At 43.2% G+C, this 16971-nt stretch overlaps 1 protein-coding gene across 1 annotated transcript in view; it reads right to left on the bottom strand.

Annotated features, from left to right (window-relative positions):
- TSHZ2 (teashirt zinc finger homeobox 2) overlaps nucleotides 1–16716 on the bottom strand; it is a 189601-nt gene extending 172885 nt beyond the window's left edge. The window contains exon 1 of the mRNA XM_069750896.1: nucleotides 16379–16716. Coding sequence (XP_069606997.1) covers nucleotides 16379–16418 — 40 coding nt within the window. The 5' untranslated portion in view covers nucleotides 16419–16716. The remainder of the gene's footprint in view (nucleotides 1–16378) is intronic.
- Nucleotides 16717–16971: the final 255 nt, after the last annotated feature.

Raw genomic sequence — 16971 nt, 5'->3', positions numbered from 1 at the left:
GGTCCTAATATCTTGTGGTAGAGCATTCGAGAGGATTGGCGCAGCACGGGAGAAGTCTTGGAGTCGGGAGTGGGAGGTACGGATTAGTGCAGAGGTTAGTTGAAAGTCATTTGCAGAGCGCAGAGGTCGGTTAGGCCGATAGACAGAAATGAGGGAGGAGATGTAAGGAGGTGCTGCACTGTGAAGAACTTTGTGGGTGAGAACAAGTACTTTGAATTGTATCCTGTAATGAATGGGCAGCCAGTGTAATGACTGGCGAAGAGTGGACACGTTTGAGTAACGATTAGACAGATGGACAACCCTGGCTGCTGCATTAAGGATAGACTGGAGAAGGGAAAGTCGAGTGAGGGGGGAGGCCAACTAATAGTTGCAATAGTCCAGGCGGGAGTGGATCAGGGCGACAGTGAGGTTTTTTTTTGTTTCTATAGTGAGAAAAGGGCGGATTCTAGAGATGTTCTTTAGGTGTAAGCGGCACGAGCAGGCAAGAGATTGTATATGGGAGGTGAAGGAGAGATCGGAGTTAAACATAACACCCCGACAGCGTGCCTGCTGCCGGGGCGTTATTATGGTGCCACCCACGGAGAGGGAAATGTCAGGTTTAGGGAGGTTAGTAGATGGTGGGAGCAGAAGTTCAGTTTTGGAGAGGTTGAGTTTCAGATAGAGAGCGGACATGATGTCAGAGACTGCGGACAGACAGTCAGTGGTGTTCTGTAGTACAACAGGAGTAAGGTCAGAGGATGACGTGTATAGTTTTGTGTCATAGGCATAAAGATGGTACTGAAAGCCAAATCTGCTGATGGTTTGTCCAATTGGGGCCGTGTAGAGGGAGAAGAGAAGGGGGCCAAGGACTGAACCCTGAGGTACCCCGACAGTGAGAGGAAGAGGAGATGAAGTGGAGCCAGAGAACAGAACACTGAAGGAGCGGTCAGAAAGGTAGGAAGAGAACCAGGAGAGAGCAGTGTCCTTAATGCCAAGTGACAGCTTAGAGAGTAAGGGTACCTTCACACTGAACAACATTACAACGATAACGATCCGTGACGTTGCAGCGTCCTGGATAGCGATATCGTTGTGTTTGACACGCAGCAGCGATCAGGATCCTGCTGTGGCATCGCTGGTCGGAGCTAGAAGGCCAGAACTTTATTTCGTCGCTGGATCACCCGCTGACATCGCTGGATCGGCGTGTGACGCCGATCCAGCGATGTGTTCACTGGTAACCAGGGTAAATATCGGGTTATTAAGCGCAGGGCTGCGCTTAGTAACCCGATGTTTACCCTGGTTACCATTGTAAATGTAAAAAAAACACTACATACTTACATTCCGGTGTCTGTCACGCCCCTCATCCTCAGCTTCCTGCACTGACTGTGAGCGCCGGCCGTAAAGAACAGCGGTGACGTCCTCTGCTTTACGGCCGGCCGGCGCTCACAGTCAGTGCGGGAAGCTGACGGCGAGGGACGTGACAGACACCGGAATGTAAGTATGTAGTGCTTTTTTTTTTTTTTACATTTACAATGGTAACCAGGGTAAACATCGGGTTACTAAGCGCGGCCCTGCGCTTAGTAACCCGATGTTTACCCTGGTTACCCGGGGACTTCGGCATCGTTGGTCGCTGGAGAGCTGTCTGTGTGACAGCTCTCCAGCGACCACACAAGGACTTTCCAACGATCACGGCCAGGTCGTATCGCTGGTTGTGATCATTGGAAAGTTGCTGAGTGTGACGGTACCTTAAGAGAGGGTGGTCAACAGTGTCGAAAGCTGCAGAAAAATTGAGAGGAATGAGCAGAGAGTGGTCACCGTTACATTTTGCTGTCTGGAGGTCGTTGGTCACTTTGAGTGCAGTTTCTGTTGAGTGTAGGGGATGGAAGCCGGACTGTGAAGGGTCTAGGAGGGAGTGAATGGAGAGGTAAGTAATGGGTATGGCGGGAGCAGACTAGGCGCTCCAAGAGTTTAGAGATGAAGGGGAGATTGGAGACCGGTCTGTAGTTGTTTGTAAGTAGAGGATCAGCTTTTTGCTACTATTAGCATTGATTCACTCATTTATAACCCTTTAATAGGTGTTGTTTGGAACTTATCGATATTGATATTAAATTCTTAGGATAGGTTATCAATATCACATCAATGGTGCTCCGACACTCATCACCCCCTCCAGCTCAGATCCTGTTAAAATAAATGGGAGCTGAGCTGAAGTACCCAAGAGAATACACAAGTAAGTGAACCAAGGTTTGCTAATTCGGCCTAGGTATCGGACACCCTTTGATCGGATACTGACTACCTAATCTGATAGACCATAAAAATTAAAGTCCTGGAAAACCCCTTTAAGAACAAAAGTCTGAAGTCACTCTGTGTGACTACAGACTGCTGGATCTTGACAGTGCGTAATGTACACAATCACAATTTCCTTATATGGCCCCGTGCGACTAGTCTTGAGACCACATGTATGTGAAATTCTCCCAATAGAAGACAACTGATAAAATCAAATGCAAATCACATACATGAAGTCATATCCTGGTCGTGACCATCAATTTGCCCTGACAGTGTGCTCCTTACACAGTACAAAGATTAGTCACTGTACAGCTACATAGAGTGACTGCAGATGGATTGCCTCGTGGATTACAAAACTCCCTTAAAATGTCCATTTTTGTCAGCATTTTCCTCAAAATACGAAATTAATAATTTGACTATATTAACTCCTATATGCTAAAATAAAAACAAAACAAAAAAATAAACAAAGCTCCATTCACAACATTGACTTAAAAGTTAGGACAGACTCACATGTGGCAGACTTGTTTCAGAAAATTCAAAGACAGTCCGAGATATTTCAAAACAACCCCAATCGAATGTTTGGAACAAATTTTCACAAAATTGATATATGAGTAAATATTTCGTTAGAAAGCTGGACTTCACCTAATGATCTAGGCTACCTAATAACTATGACCCAAAGTAACCACATTAATGGTCAAAAATCCAGGATTAAGATCTGAAGGGTTAACTAGTGACTTTGCTTGATATAACTAGTGCTGCTTACAACCTCTCATTGTCACATTATCTTTTTGTGAACAAAGGTCTGCAAAAATAAAATCCTCCCACAGTGTCAATTGTGCAGATAATTGCTCCAAGCAATCAACAGTGGCTGCCCTTATTGGAGAAGTTCACTCCACCTGTCTGGGAATTTTGAACAGGGATGAAGAGGATGTTATTACCAAGCTACCGCTTGTTGGCGGTCACTATACATAACAGTGGTTCTAATCACCTAGGATGTGAAATACCAGTAACCTATATAATATAATAATAGACACTGACAAATACTAATAAATATTCTCCCTTCTATGATTCCAAATCTTGTAAATACTATAGACACGTTTACAAAAGCAGCATAGGAACCGGAGTGGAGCGGCACCATGCCCTTACGAAGCATGATACATTTTACGAGCTGTTTCGTCATTTTATGAGCTTTGGTTGTGAAATCTTTTAATTGATGATAAGTGTATGTTTGTTTAAGGAAACGAGCAGTTTCGCGTGATTATAAGACATACAATTATTTTATCATGGTACAACGATGGGCACCACACAAAGGCCACCTTCAAAGATAATGTCTACCCGGAGTGTGGGTAGGTGAGGGAGACAAGCAGCATTCAGTTAAGTAATTCTGACTGACTTCATTAAACCCATTAAGCCTGCAGTTTTACCATTCTTAATTAGGGCCTATCTCACCACCTCATGTCTCCACCTTGATACCACACATGACACATGGATGACGAGTGACCTAATCATACCACTTGGGACCTGTTTGCTAAACATCTTTATACTGACCACTGACTCATGCAATGGTCTATGGGTATTGTAAATTAAGAATAATAACACTGTGTTAATTTAAATAAACTAATGCCACACCGATTCCCATTTCTCAGGTATAAATCAGACTTTTTCTCAAATTATCTCTTTTGATTAGCAATCTGTGTATACCCTTTCTTAAAGCAGTTGTCCACTACTTAAGACAACTTCTTGTCATACCCCTCGCTTGGCCCTCATTAAATAATAAAGCCTATACTCACCTCCCATGCCAGAGCCGTTACAACGGTGTCTGCAGCAGTCGCTCTCCTCGGGGCCTTGTACGGTGTTGTGTCACAATCAGTACCGGCGTCACTGTCCCAGACAAGTCAAATACGAAGAGGCGGTCAGCTGCAGCCCGGACTACCTCTTCATGATCGATTTGTCCAAAGACGGACAACAGTGATGCCAGCGCTGATTGGGCGCCGGCATCACAACACCGCATGAGAGCCCCGGGGAGAGCGACTGAAGACTCCACGGGAACTGCGCCAGCAAGTGAATATAAGCATTATTATTTTATGGGAGTCAAACTTTTTGATCAAGAAGGGGTCATCCTAGTAGTGGACAACCTCTAAAGCTACCAGTCTTACCGCTATATAACATTAGTCACTCAAGATTAGAAAGATATATTTATCGTAATTTTCTATAAAATCGAGAAAAAGTCAATGTGGCTTCCAAGTCCACACAGCCTCTCTCTTTTTCTTGGTCAACCTCTTGAGGCTTTCGTTATGAAAGTTTTGAACATTCAAAACTAGAGTCACTAACCAGATTATATTGGACAATATGACAGGGCGACATTGGATTTATACACACGTTACATGTATGCTCAACATTAGTGGAATAAAGTGAGATTACTGGGCTATTTACAGCCATCGTTCGAAACTTGGTTGTTTGATAAGTGGGAGGTGTAGTCCACATAACATTTAACATAATCTTCTGCATAAGCTGTAGGATTGACATGGTCTTAAGATTGATCCCACACCTTTCAGCACTGATTAGTCCAGAGCTTGACGATAATGGTGACTGGTCAAGACAAGTTACAATGAAGAGCACCTCAATGGCAAACACAAGAAAAAGAGGCATCCCACAGAAGTATCAACTATTCCTGATCACCATCATAATCAGGCTAGATCCTCAAGTAAAAAAGGATAAACACAGCCACAATTATGTAATCTTTGGAAAAATACTCTCAAGTCGGCCATACACATTAGATGGCTGTCAGCCAAACGATCATTCAACCTCAGCAAGCTTCCCCATACGCAGGAACACTCATTTGGCAGAGCGCTCCCATTTTCTTCATGAGAAAGCCGCTGGCTGATACATTGGCTGACGGCTCATCTCTGGGAGAACAATGCGATAGGCAGTCCGAAATTGGACAAGTGCGATCAACAACTCCCCTGACTATCAGTCATCTGGCACCCCCATACACAGACTGTTGGGCGAAAATGTCGATGTCAGCAGGTTCAAATGTGTATGGGGGCCTTTACTTGGCTCTTTCTGATCTTACACCTCTTGTATCCATTCCTTGTGGATTGTAAGCTCCTATGGTCGGGACCCTTATTCATCCTCCACCTCTTGTATCTCTCCCTTATTTCTTATAAATAAACTTTTTTTTATATATAGCGCTACCATATTTCGCAGCGCTTTACGGGTTGCACACATTATCATCGCTGTCCCCATTGGGGCTCACAATCTAAATTCCCTATCAGTATGTCTTTGGAGTGTGGGAGGAAACCCACGCAAACACAGATGCATGCAGATGTTGTCCTTGGTGGGGTTTGAACCCAGGACTCCAGCGCTGCAAGGCTGCTGTGCTATCCACTGAGCCACCGTGCTGCCCTTATAGATTGTGAGCTACTATGGTAAGGACTAGGGTTGAGCGACTTTTACTTTTTTAGGGTCGAGTCGGGTTTCGTGAAACCCGACTATCTCAAAAGTCGGGTCGAGTGAAATCGGCCGATTATGGTGAAAAGTCGGGGATCGACCGAAACACGAAACCCAATGCAAAGTCAATGGGAAATCTATCTTTTTTTTTCTCTCTCTCTCTCTCTCTCTCTCTCTCTCCCATCCCGTGAACAGAAAAGCTGGTGTTACACATTGCAAATCGCTACCAGCACACAAGCGACAAGATGTCGATAGGCGTCCACGCCCCTAAGACCTATGTCATCACTCTGCCCACGCTCCTTCATTGGCTGAAAAAATGGCGCCAAACGCGTCATACGAAACGCGACTTTGGCGCGAAGATCGCCGACCGCATGGCCGATCCCACACTAGGATCGGGTCGGGTTTCATGAAACCCGACTTTGCCAAAAGTCGGCGACTTTTGAATTTGTCCGATCCGTTTCGCTCAAACCTAGTAAGGACTACTACTTATTTATGCCTTTTTTATTTACCGGTAACTTACATTCAGGTGTATGAAGCACCTGCTGTATACAGAACGCGCACTATTTATTATACTTAAAGGGACTCTGTCAGCTGAATTTGGCGGGCTCTGTTTATGGTCCGATGGGCGGTGTTTTCTGTTCTTTCATGCACCCCTTCCTTTCCCGCTGGCCGCAATATTGTCTTGAATTTGATTAGGTTTCCTCCGTAGTACACGCGAGCGCAATGCAATCTTGCCTTGCGCACATGCAGTATGCTTTGCCCAACTGCGGGCAAAGCCGAAAAGCATTAGTGCGCATGCGCCGGCGCACTATGTCCCGGAAGTATTTCGCTGTGTTCTGGGAAAGGAAGGGGTGCATGAAAGAACAGAAAACACCACCCATCCGACCGTAAACTGAGCCCGCCAAATTCAGGTGACAGAGTCCCTTTAATTATATAGCGCCATTAATCCCAACGCGCTTTACAAACATCATCACTCTCCCCATTGGGGTTTACAATATAAATTCCCAACAGTATGTCTTTAAAGTATGGGAGGAACCCGGAGAACCTGGAGGAAGCTTAGGCAAACATGGGGAGAACATACAAACTCCTTGCAGATGTTGTCATTGGTGGGATTTGACCCCAGAAGAACCCCAGCGCTTTAAAGCAACAGTGCTAACCACTGAGCCAACAAGCTGCTCATACAATAGAACACACTCTTTCACGGTACACAATTCCCTTGCCAGCCACTGTGAAGATCACAATTTCAGCGTTCCTGACAAAGCCCACCAGTTTCCCCATTCCTTATCCATTTAGATCCTGAATTATCATCAAGTCCAATGTGATAAAATGACGAGATCAGTATTCAAAAATACTAACTATCCATTATGTGCATCCCAAAAAATGAGCATACTTTACGTATGACCAATATCCACTATACTGCATATATTACCATTACTATATGAAACGCTAAATTCTGATGTCCAGTAATGATACGTTAGAAGGGATCCAGCAACAATCAATTGACAAAAACGTTGTGCAAACAACTTTTTTGTCTGGCTGAAAAACACAGATTTCAACTGGGTTTTTTTTTGTTTGTTTGTTTTTTTAACATTGAAGTCTATGGAAAACAGATCCATTAAATAGCCATCCGTTTTTCAGCCATTTGAAAAGGATACTTTTTTTTTTGCTTAAACATTTAACATATACTACTGAACATGTGAACTTTCATATAATCATCATCTATTTGAAGCTGATCTAAGTGTCAACCAGATCCTTTTCAAATGGGAGAAAAACGAATGGCAATTTAACAGATCTATTTTCCTTAGACTTCAATGTAAAAAAAAAAAAAAAAACGGATCCAGTTGAAATCAGTTTTTTTAAGGCAGACAAAAGTTTTGTCTGCACAACTTTTGTCAACAGATTGCTGCTGGATCTATTCTAACTGATGATTACTGGACATGTGAACAAAGCCTAATAGATTAAGTTCATATGTCCAGTTATCAAGTTGAAATGGATCCAGGAAACAAAAATACTTTATCAGTTTCAAACTTTTGTGTCTGGCTAAAATAACCGATTGCTGCTGGATCCTTTTGTCAATGAAGTCAAGGTGGAAGGATCAGTTAGAAAGTGCATCCGTTTTTCATCAGTTTGACACTGATCCAGTATGTTTGTTTACTTCAAACTATTTTGAATGGATGATGATGGGACTTGTAAACTCGGCCTAAGGACTCATTCCGACGTCCATTTTTTTTTTTCACACACGAGAAATTCAGTCCTAGGTTTCATTAGTGATTTTCTTCAGAGCTTCATCCGCTTTTCTCAGATGAGAAAAGAAAAGAAAAAGTTTAACTTTAATCTAGTAGTCTGTGAAAAATGGATGGCAGTTGGATAGCATCTAAGTGCTGTCCGATTTTTTTTCGCAGACATGTCTCCGCAATGTTGCGCGGAAAACTTGGTCCACAAAAAAATGTTGAGTAGCCCGCCCAACAGAACTCGTACCTATCATATTCTATCAGTAAAAAACACAGATTAAATTTGTATGTATTGCTGTCGACTGTCATGCCACATCTGTATCGCTTTCCCAAGAGCAAACATAAGAATTTCATTATATGCAGTGTAGAAAAGCAAAGGAGCTAAGGGTAATCTGCCATAATTCGGATGATCCAGCATTGAACTGCAAAATAATCCAAGTCCTATTTGCAGATTGGGCACAATTGTCATCCAGCACCGATGAGGCCTTCAGATGTTCCCAATGTCTCAACCAGTTCAGTTCTTTAGAAACCTCTAGTTAGTGGGCGGCATGGGTACATGGCTTTAAGAAAATATCCTGGCAATAAACGGGGTCATTTGTGGGCAATAGTTTTGTCTGCAGCTAGCTTTACCTGCGGGACCCCCGGTCTCAGATGCAGCTGTAAAATCAGGACAAAGCTCTACCACTATCAGTGGGTGTCTCTTCTCTCGGATTACAGACATCTGGCTGTTATGTCAGCTCAGAGAAGACAAGGTCAAGGTGGTAAAGTCTCGTTAACACAAGGAGATTATCAGGATTATGAGCCATGGTGACAAATAGTAAACCGGGCCATATTTATAGGCAGCGATTGGGCCCCAGAAATAATGAAACAGTGGTATTCTGGTGGAAAAAAAAATCCATATAACGGGATTAAATTTAATCCTCCCATGCTGAAAAAAAACCCTTATGATTTATGTTTCAATCCACCATTAAACATTTTTGAAATTTCTGCTTACTGTCAATAGAAATATTATTTGTTTATATGGCAAGGCCAAAAACGCGTAGTGACCCTCTGTATCTGACGCAGGAGTGCGCTGATAAACGGTAACGAGCCCTGCATGTGTGTCCACCGGAAAGGTTTTCATCCTGCGCAGACAAGAAATTAAGCATTTTTAGACCTATCTCTGCTGTGTTTCTGCTTTTTTGACAAGTAGGTGTGGTTTAGAGGGAAAGAGTGTGGCTTAAAATACAAACAAATGGGCAAATTGAGCACAAAAGAACAATACACTAACCAATAGATGGTGTAAAGTGTCTAAGGAGCAGCCAATACACCCAGGATGAGCCGTTCTGATAAATTTGGGGCATTTTTAGAAGGCCTAACATAGGTAGTGTATACACATACAACTTTTTTTTGTTTCTATCCCAGCAAAAATCTTTATTTTCTGGATTTTCTCACGGTCTACTATTCCTTACCAAGGACCATAATTGTGGTGTCGTATTCATACCCAATGTTGCAAGGCCAAGAATTTTTTTCACAGATTTGGTGAATTTTTTGACAGATCGACTGACCTATGCACCAAGTAAAACCGATTTTGTCCTGACTTGCTCGAAATTGGTCCGCAATCCCTCCATGCAATCTCAACCTCTGAGCACACATGCATCAACCAAAGTCTTCTACAGAACCCTATGGCTACTAACCGAGAACAATGAACCCAATATATGGTGCCTGTCCCAAAGGTGAGCATAAATTGTTCCAATTGTGTCCTCTTCCTCTCGCAGACCAATGCACCAGATATACGATAACAGTCCTAAAGCTGAGCACAAACTGGGCCCCTCACTTGATGAAATTCAAAGAATAAAATTTGGATATTTCCAAAAAAGCAGGTTATGTCATCCACAGTCCTCGTAAGTCATGGCAATTTTTTTTTTTTTACTGATCTCTTATGTGACTTAGAATCTGGCAATTTTTTTTTTCCAAATTTTGAAAAAAAAAATATTTTATTTAAAATGTCTTTTTTTCTGGGGGCATTTTATTTTTTTAAAGCATGAAAAAAAAACCCTAAAGCATGAACCCAATCAATGGAACTAAGATTCCAGGTATGATCTTGTATGACTGGCCTCGGTATTAAGAGTTAGATCTATAAATCGACAATTTACACCCCTTTTTTACGGTAATTGGTGACGCTCAGACAAGATCAGGTAGTTCTATCTGATGATTCCTGAGCAGAATTTACAGAAACTCATTATCAGGTCACACATTATGGAGCCGGGAGGAAATAATAGGAACAATATGCTCCCAGCGGAAAGAAAAACAAGGGGTCTAAAATTTGCGTTTGCAGAGTAAAAATCCGTGTTGTCATCCACAGCACTAATTGACATGCCGCGGATTTTAAAATTGCAGCGCCGCTCAATTTACGCTGTGGATTTTCTCCAGGGTGTAAAAGGGAGATTTTGTAAACTATTACAGAAAGTCTTTTACTTTACCAATCCGCATGAAAAAAAAATGCACCCTGCGGTAGCGTACACTGGGGGTCAACGAAACTCTCCATGAAACATTAATATCCAAACACGCTAGAAGAGCTTTGCAGAAAAACAGTTTTTTACATATACTTCTTTTCCACTGCAGTTAATAGGGGGGAAAAAATTAATACTAAAACAAAACCATTATATATATACTGTATAAATATATATATATATATATATATATATTTGAATGCAATTTATCATCAAAGCCTAAAAACTGAGAAAATAAGAGAGGACGAACAGGTCTGTGGTTTCCACAGAGCACCAGGTTATGGTGTGACTGTACATCCGGGACTGCAGGTTACATGTAATGCTCAGGCCGCACGCTGTGGCACTACCCTCCCGCGTCTCGGCCCTGTGATTTCCTGTGCCGATTATAAAACGCGTCGCCCCCTCCTCTCTAAATTGTTACTTTCTGATACACTATTTCTGTCATAAATCCGTTCTCGTCTAAACACAGAATTTCTTCGCCCATCAATTCTCTCAGGTGGAAAATTTAAAACTGATTCTAAACACCAAGGTTACTGGCAAACAAACTCCGCATAAATTAATAGCGAGCGGTGAGAGTCGGCACCGAGAAGCCATTAGCAGCGACAGATGAAGTTATTTTTGAAGTCAGGTATTTATCTTCTCTCATCCGTTTTTTTTTTTTTTGTTGTTGTTTAGTTTTTTTTCTTCTTCTTGCACCCTCGTTGTGACGCAATCGGTCCCTGCGTGATACCAGTGGGATGTCGGGCGCATGTCCAAGGCAGGGAACGATCCTGTACAGCGGAGTGGGGAGCCGCATCTACCACTGGATGCTATGGTGGGGGGGGGGGGGGGGAATGATTCCAGCTCGTTAGTGCTGCACATCTTCTGGATATAATCGTTACCGCACAAAAGGTTCCCTCCCCCCCCTTCTAACATTCGGGGGGCAGGATGGGAGGCTTTATCCGGTTCAAGTACCAAAATATCAATAGAATTACAACGTGTGGATATTCAGCAACAATTTCATCAACGTGGATTTCAGATTATTACAGAAATGATAAAGAACAAAAACCCTTTGCATTTTCCTTTAATTTTTATTTGTAAGAATATGTCGCAGAAAATGAATGCGTGTGTATGTATACTGTATATATATATATACACACACACACCGGCATCTATACACATGCACACATATACATTTTATTATATATATAGCACACCTGTATGTTGCTATGTTAAGTGTTAATATAACTTTATGTCCACTACTTACCGTATATATATATATATATATATATTGTATATATATATATATATACACATACACACACACAAATAAAAGAACAGCGCAGTAAGTAGTGGACATATAATTATATTAACACATAATATAGCTACTTGCAGCATATAAACACACACGTCTACTTCAAATGTATAAATGAGGGGTATGGCTATACGTATACGTCTCTATACATACGGTGGCCATATCATGCACTGGTACAACTGTGTGCACATCTCTCTATAAGTACAGCGCACACATATAGGTGTACACTGATATCTGTTGAGTCTGTGGACATTAGTATAGGTGTACATCCCTCATTCTAGATATCTAAATCAGTGCATCCTGTGAATATATAGACATTTGTGCATACCTATACAATAATATGAGTATAACTATAAGGGTAGAAGTCTTCTTCTGCCTACGAGTGTTTTATGTTATACATTACATACACACATCTAGAAACATATACACATATTTATATATGTTAGTATACCAGTATGTATACATTTCTTCCTATGCCAGCGAATGACGAAAAGTGTACGTACTGCTATGCCAACATATTTACGTATGTGTGCATATGTAAGATATTATATAATATATACACATAATACACATGCCTATATATGTTAGTAAAACTGTATACCGGTATTCGATTCTTCGTATGCTGATATACAAACACAAGAAAAGCGTATTATTATATATATATGTATATATACACAGACACACATGCATGTATATGCTACTGTAGCAATATGTACACTTTTGTGTATATATTATATATATATAAATATTTTTTAGGTATAATTTGAGCATAACTATACATATATACTGTACTGTAATATGTATTGACAATGTCCATGAACCCTCATCTGGTGGTATAGTGATTCTTGGATTGTACAGTATTACCATCTCTGCGTTAACCCTCTCCATGCAAATGCAGTGGAGTGTGGCACATATAGTATGTAATGGCTCACCCCCCCCCCCTACCACTACCTTTCCCAGCAAAAGGAGCGCACCAGGACTGTATTAAAATGTCTCGGTGGTAGCTGCATCTCAGGAGGACGGTTAGACATCTATCATTTACTAATCCATGGTAAGTGGCCTTTCTCCTTCTGTAAAGTGTTCGGCCGTACAATTCATAATCTGAGTAAGAGGGTTAATACTCGCCTCCCGATACCAAAGATGAAGAAAATCAATAGATGACTTAAAATAAATCTGCGTCTCAGCTGTCTCATTCAATCAGCCTCGCACAGACGAGATTCAGCCACTTGACTTACGATTAGCATCATGTGTGGATACAGTTCCCCCGAGTGACCCCCATTGAACACAAGGGGGTAACTTATTGGAAGGAGAATCACCCCCACTCTTCGACTTCCCTAAGAAATAATCAATGGCTTCCAGTTAACCAAGAATACCGGTCCCCGATCCGGACAGATAAGAGGGCCTCCATATAACAAAGTGTTATAAGAATGAGGGGGCACGGACTTCCTGTGACCACCGCTGAGGTCTCCACATTAACACCACCGGAAAAGAGACTAACAAACTCCATCAATAACGAGACGAAAGGCTACAAATATCTGACAATATTTGCATCCTCAACATCTTTTATCAGTTCAATATTTTTGTGGTGAAAATTTGGGAACCTTTTTTTTTCTTGCACAAATTGCACCACAATCCGACAAGTTGTACAAAGATTGTACATAACGCATGGAGGAAACGTCCCGCTCTAATATAGTCTAGGGGATCGGTGGGATGCAGCGATGTCTTCTTTTAAGATGGGGGTACTTCAGAGAAAAATATTTAAAATTTATATATATATATATATATATATATATATATATATATATATATATATATATACACCGTGTATATATACATATTGGCTTTTGTTGAGTCCAAGGTGAAAATCTGGAGGTAATTTGCACAACGCTGAGGAAAGGTGTGGAGCCCTGGGCTTACTGTCCCTCATAAACAAGTTTGTGAGGAAAAAAATTACGAAATCAGTATCCAATTTTACCCTGGTTCCATTGTATGTAGACCCCAGTGATTTATCCACAAAATTTCCAGTCAGGGGAGTCAAGTCACGTAATTACAGAGCTGCTGCCGTGCACTGGACACACCGCAAGTCCCAATATAGATAGACTGGTTAAATTATAATCTCTTATGGTAAAAATGGCCGTCTTTATTCGGTAAATTAGTGGACTGGTTAATGAAATGGTCGTGCGCCATCTTGATAACTGATTCGCGACGATCACACGCCACCAGTTGTAGTTCACTTGAGCCAGGCCTAGGATTACGCTACGTTTGCCCCAAATACAGTCTAACATTCAACGAACTGACCATTGGTCACAAGAGCACAGAAATGGGGCGAAACGAAGAGTAAAAGCGCAAATCCTAACCGGAAAATTATTCTACTAGTGTAATTGCAATATAGTGTTAATATTGTGTAATACAGAGGAGATGTGGGGGTTCGTACAACAGATATAAGGCAGGATTAATAATGTGGAATATCTGGGAAGGGGGGCTTCTTACCCAGTAATGGCAATATACAACGAATTCACGAGATGGTTGGAATTTAATGTTTACAGCAAGACGAATCTTCGTCTCTAACAAATCGCTTTAAGAAAATTACTGGGGTCCATTGCCTCCTCTCCCACCCCATAAATAAAACTGTACATTCCGCTGCTTAAATAACCTGCACACAGTCGTACGAAGAGCACGTTGCAGGTAGCGTGGATGAACTCCATCATCATCTCCGTGTGCAGCCACCGGATGTATGCAGAACAGGACGCGGAAAAGGACGCCGGACCCTCAGAAAGATGGGGTTAATGCAGAACTCTCCCCCGGACATAAAGTTGTCCACCAACCACCCCCTTCCCCTACCCTTTTCTTGGAAATCGCTCATAAAATATTCACAGCGTGCGAACGGCGATTTTAGCTGTATGGTGTTTGCATCAATTTACTTCAGCGGAATAAAACGAGCCCACCGCGTGAATATATTTGCATGCGTTTGTGTAATCCTGAAATTATAGGCTTTAGGTCGTCCTTACGTCACCGAAAACAGGGATCATCGAGACTCAGGAGAAGCGGCGGCTTCGACAAGGGAACGCTTCATATTAACCAATTAAAGGTAACGTATCTAGACCATAAAAAAAAATAATAAAAAATATAATGAACGAGGGGCAAGCTGCGGACGCCCCCTCGATGTGTATGATGTCCTGGCCGCCCCAGAGCGCGGCGACATCGCCTCCTCACTTCTTGCTGGAAACCTTTCCATTACTCATTAATCAAATGGCAAACTCGTCCCTTCTGCTCCAGGAATTTTAGATGTGACCGACTTTGTGACTCTAGCGCCCAATTAACCTTCGTTCCTCTTTTCTTTTGTGTTTTTGCCCTCTCTCTTTAGTTTTAAAGTTTTTTATCCCCTCCTGAATACAAAACAAAATTCATAGTAATAGACCTTCCAAAAAAATGGCTGAAAAATCCCCCCACAGGGGTCAAGAGCTGCGGTGGCCGGCCGATCCTCTATTGTGCTTTCTTTTTGTGTGCGGAGGGTTATAGAACACGCCAAGCTCACGGAGGGCACAGACTGGAGGGCACAGACTGGAGGGCACGGACCGGAAAAGCACAGACCGGAGGGGCAAAGTAGCCAAAATATAGGAAAAACAAATCTAGAAGTTACCAAGCTCTGTCCTGAGATGACCAGGAGTCTACAGCCCCCCACCTCTACCAAGCCACCATTACCCTGACTGAATGAGGCAACGACACGGGGAACGCACATTGTATTAAGCAATTAACAAGGCGGCCATGTCTCCTGCCCATGAGCATTTTCTTCACCGAGAGGTACAAAACAATCAATAAACCCCATTGTGGGTACGACAATCAGCTGAGACAAACTTGTACCACCAGCCAAAAACTTTCCGAGACGCCCCTAACATCTTGTAGCTGGCACAGTGCGAATGAAGGGGGCACCAGAAACTTTACTACATGGTCGCCGTATCTCGTAAACGTCAACGTTTTTACAGAATCGTCCCTGCTTTTATTAACCCCTCATAACTCATTCCCCCCCCCCCCTTGGAATTGCCCCCCTTTGAAATCTGCGCCGGGTCCTCGAGAGAACCCAAACCCGTGATGGCAGAAGGCGAATTCCCATAGCTGACCAGGCCTGAGCCTCACAAGGACGGGACGGTCTCAGTCCACCAAAAACATTTAAAAAAAAAAAAAAAAAAAAAAATCACACGATTTATCAAAATTATTAATTTTAACAATCTCAAAAACAAAAAAAAGACACCCTCGACATATGGGGGAAAGGTGGGTAACAGGACCCAGGGGGCAGCGTGTGCGTCACCAGCTCCCTCCGCCACCAGTTACCATGGCGAATGATTTATTGATAGCCATCAAAGAATAAAGAGATCAAAGGCGATCACATGACGGGCGATCAATCATGTGTCACATCCAAGATGGCAATCATCTGGGAAGCCCGGGCTCCACCAGAGGGTGCGGCTGGCAGGGAACAAGCAACTTGTGCACAGGACAGAGGAAGAAATGTGGGAAAAGGAGAAGAGTGCAGCTGGCAGTGCCCAGGCGGCGGCATGGCAGGGTGGGCACCAGCACATGTAAAGTTACAAAGTGGAAGGAGAAAGTTGCAGGAGGGGGAGGGGGTGACATCTGACCAGATTGCTGCCAGTGCTTACCTGCTGCCCGTTTTGGTGCCTGCTGCTTCCTCCTGGGCATCTCTCTCTCTCCTCCTTCTTCTTAATCCAGGTCACAAGTCAATGGCGAGAAACCATGAGAAATAAACGGGAGGCAGAAGTGTCGGCGGCCGGTGGCGATCTGCAGCCTCCTCGGTAATCATCCGACCGGGGGTGATACAAGAGAGCGCTAGCGGGCAGGGGCACGGCGGCGGCTGTCAGATGGCAGCCCGGAGTGAGCGAGATGGGCAGAGGCAGGCGGCACCGGAGCCTCTTCAATCACACATGCTGCAAGCAGCACAGGCGGCGGGGGAGGCGATCATCCATCTACTGAACAAACTGAACATTCCCAAACTCCTCCCCGACTGATGGCAGGGAGGGGACAGAGGTACGCAGCTCCCCTGCCGGCCACTGCCGCCGCCGCCGCCGCCGGCCGGCACTGCACGGGTTACTACCTGCAGCGCCGGGGTCAGTGACAGGTCAGTGCTGCCGACACCTGCAGGACCTGGCGGAGGGCAAGAGGTCAGCCCCCCAACTAGTCGACATTTAACGCTTTACCTGCCGCAGGGGGCTGCTAGTGTCTGTGTGTGGACCAA

The sequence above is a fragment of the Ranitomeya imitator genome, chromosome 2 (assembly GCF_032444005.1).
Source record: "Ranitomeya imitator isolate aRanImi1 chromosome 2, aRanImi1.pri, whole genome shotgun sequence".
Lineage (NCBI taxonomy): Eukaryota > Metazoa > Chordata > Amphibia > Anura > Dendrobatidae > Ranitomeya > Ranitomeya imitator.
The sequence above is the reverse complement of the archived record's forward strand: the minus strand, read 5'-3'. Positions and strand labels throughout refer to the sequence as shown.